The sequence below is a fragment of the Babylonia areolata genome, chromosome 1, assembly GCF_041734735.1.
Source record: "Babylonia areolata isolate BAREFJ2019XMU chromosome 1, ASM4173473v1, whole genome shotgun sequence".
NCBI classification, from domain to species: domain Eukaryota; kingdom Metazoa; phylum Mollusca; class Gastropoda; order Neogastropoda; family Buccinidae; genus Babylonia; species Babylonia areolata.
In genome coordinates, this window is record NC_134876.1 from 2,446,978 (window position 1) to 2,449,477 (window position 2,500).

The 2,500-nt window shown below is 43.5% G+C and overlaps 1 protein-coding gene across 1 annotated transcript in view; it reads left to right on the forward strand.

The window, feature by feature from the left end:
- The window catches only part of LOC143296284 (kalirin-like), a 450,295-nt gene that overhangs the window by 210,951 nt on the left and 236,844 nt on the right, over positions 1 to 2,500 (forward strand). Inside the window, exon 23 of the mRNA XM_076608165.1 lies at positions 2,056 to 2,131. Coding sequence (XP_076464280.1) covers positions 2,056 to 2,131 — 76 coding nt within the window. The remainder of the gene's footprint in view (positions 1 to 2,055; positions 2,132 to 2,500) is intronic.

A 2,500-nucleotide genomic window follows, 5' to 3' on the forward strand; every position in this document is an offset into this window, starting at 1 on the left:
TCTGCCGTTAGGACTTTTTTTTTCTTTTTTTCATTTTCTTTTAACCCGAAGCTTTATATTAACAAATACAGAACACATTTTAACGATTAGATTTTTTTTTTAAAGTGTATCACAAGTGAGTCTTGAAGGCCTTGCCTCTCTTGTTCATTCATGTTATCTTATTCTTTTTGCTCTTTTGGGTTTGCTTGTTGATTTTAAGGGTGGCGGGTGGGGGGTGGGGGGGGGGGGGCTTAAAACTGATCGTCTTTTTTCCAGTCGCCCGCCGCTCCTTTGTGTGTCTCTGGGTGGACCTCACACATGGGACGATCTCCCTCTTTCGCTCCGTCAAATCCTTGCATTCAGCTCTTTCAAGTCTGGCCCTAAAATACACCTATTTCCGAAACAACCCCTCCACCCCACCCCACCCTCTCTCTCTCTCTCTCTCTCTGTCTCTCTGTCTCTGTCTCTGTCTCTCTCTCTCTCTCTCTCTCTCTCTCTCTGTCTCTCTCTCTCTCTCTCTCTCTCTCTCTCTCTCTGTGCTCAGAATTTCTCCATCCTTTTATGTATATACCGTTTCTAGGTTTGTCTTTCATCTCTCGGTGTTCAGACTAATGCACGCATGTGAACGTTGTATGTGAAAGCACTTTTGATTTGTCTCCAAGCCAGATTCGGGGCTGTTTAAATGAATTATGTTATTCGTTATTTTATAGAATGGTTGTCGGTCATTTTGTGCCTCTGTTTGTCTGGGTCTCAGTCCATGTCTGGGTCCCCGCGTCTGTTCTGTCTGTCTGTCTGCCTGTATGTCCCTTTGGTCGTCTCTGGCTGTCTGTGTCAATGTGGCCTTTCTGCGTCTCTGTGTCCCCTTGTCCTGTCTGCCTGTCTGTCTGATTATCTGTCTGTCTGTCTGTCTGTCTCGCTGGCTTTGTCTCCCTCTCTCTCTCTCTCTCTCTCTCTCCCATCTCTCTCTCTCTCTCTCTCTCTCTCTCTCTCTCTCTCTCCCTCCCTCCCTCTCTCACTCCCTCCCTTCTTAATGATTTCTGGTCAAAACGGATCCCAGAAAGATACGAAATACAGCCAAGTTCATTTCGACTTTGTCTACTGACGGCATCTGCTGATGACCGTGTTCTTTTGCAATTTGTAAAAGAATTCCATTTGAGAAAGACAGCCATATATTGACAAGTATGTCCTTTTGTTCTTGAAGTACATATTCGTAAGTACTAAGACCTCTTCCTATGAGGCCATGTCCTTGAATAAATAAACTGAGTCTGAGTTCTCTCTGTGTGTCTCTCTGTCTCTGTCTGTCTCTGCCCCCCCCCCACCCCCCCATCTCTCTCTCTCTCCCTCTCTCTCTCTCTCTCTCTCTCTCTCTCTCTCTCTATATATATATATATATATATATATATATATGTGTGTGTGTGTGTGTGTGTGTGTGTGTGTGTGTGTGTGTCTTTATGTAGTTGGTGTATCATGATCACTTGCTAGTAGGGGATGACAGTTCACTGCCAGTGCCGGAATATCTGAGGAGTCCACAGACGATGAACAAAACTGCTGTCATATCAGGCTTACAGTTGGCCCTCTCCCTCAGCGAGAATTCGAACGCCACCCCCACCCCCCCCACCCCTACACAAACACACACACACCCTTCCCGCCCCCCCCCCCACCACCACCACCAAATTACAGTCTTTGAAAAATGTCTGCAGTTATTTTCATATTTCCCTTCTTTTTTTTCTTCTTTTTTTAATTTATGTAAAAGTTATTTTGGAACAACGAAAAAGAGTTGTTCAGCTGTTACTTACGCTTGTTTTTTCCTCCACTACGAAGCTCTCTCTCTCTCTCTCTCTCTCTCTCTCTCTCTCTCTCTCTCTCTCTCTCTCTCTCTCTCTCTCTCTCTCTCTCTCTCTCTCAGTCTCTCAATCTCATTCTCTTTCTCAGTCTATATATATATATGTGTGTGTGTGTGTGTGTGTGTGTGTGTATTATATATATATATATATATATATATATATATATATATAAACATGTATTTATTTATTTATTTATTCATGTATTCATTGATGTCTTTTGTCCTGTTCCCAGATTCCCTTGGTGAGGGAACCTCAACCACCACCACCACCTCCGCCTCACCCGTCACAAAGCGGAGAAGCAGCTTCAGGTACCAGGCATTCACTTTGCTTGCCTATATATATATATATATATATATCGGAGATCGTTGTTTTTGTTTGTTGTTGTTGTTGTTTTTGGGGTTTTTTTGTTAGTTGGTCTTTAGAGCCCCAAATGGGCTTTTTCTGTAGATCTATGTTTCAAGTTTAATTTCTTTTTGTTAAATCGTGTGTGTAAAAAGAAAGTGATTCCATGTGTTTGTCGGGGAGGGAGAGGGTCGTTGGAGTATTTTGTTTGTTTAGGGGTGGATGGGGGTGTGGGGGTGTGAGATGGAGAGAGAGATAGTGAGAGAGAGGGAGAGAGAATGTGTGTGAATGCGTGCGTGTGTGTGTCTGTGTGTGTGCCAGAGTCATGATATAAA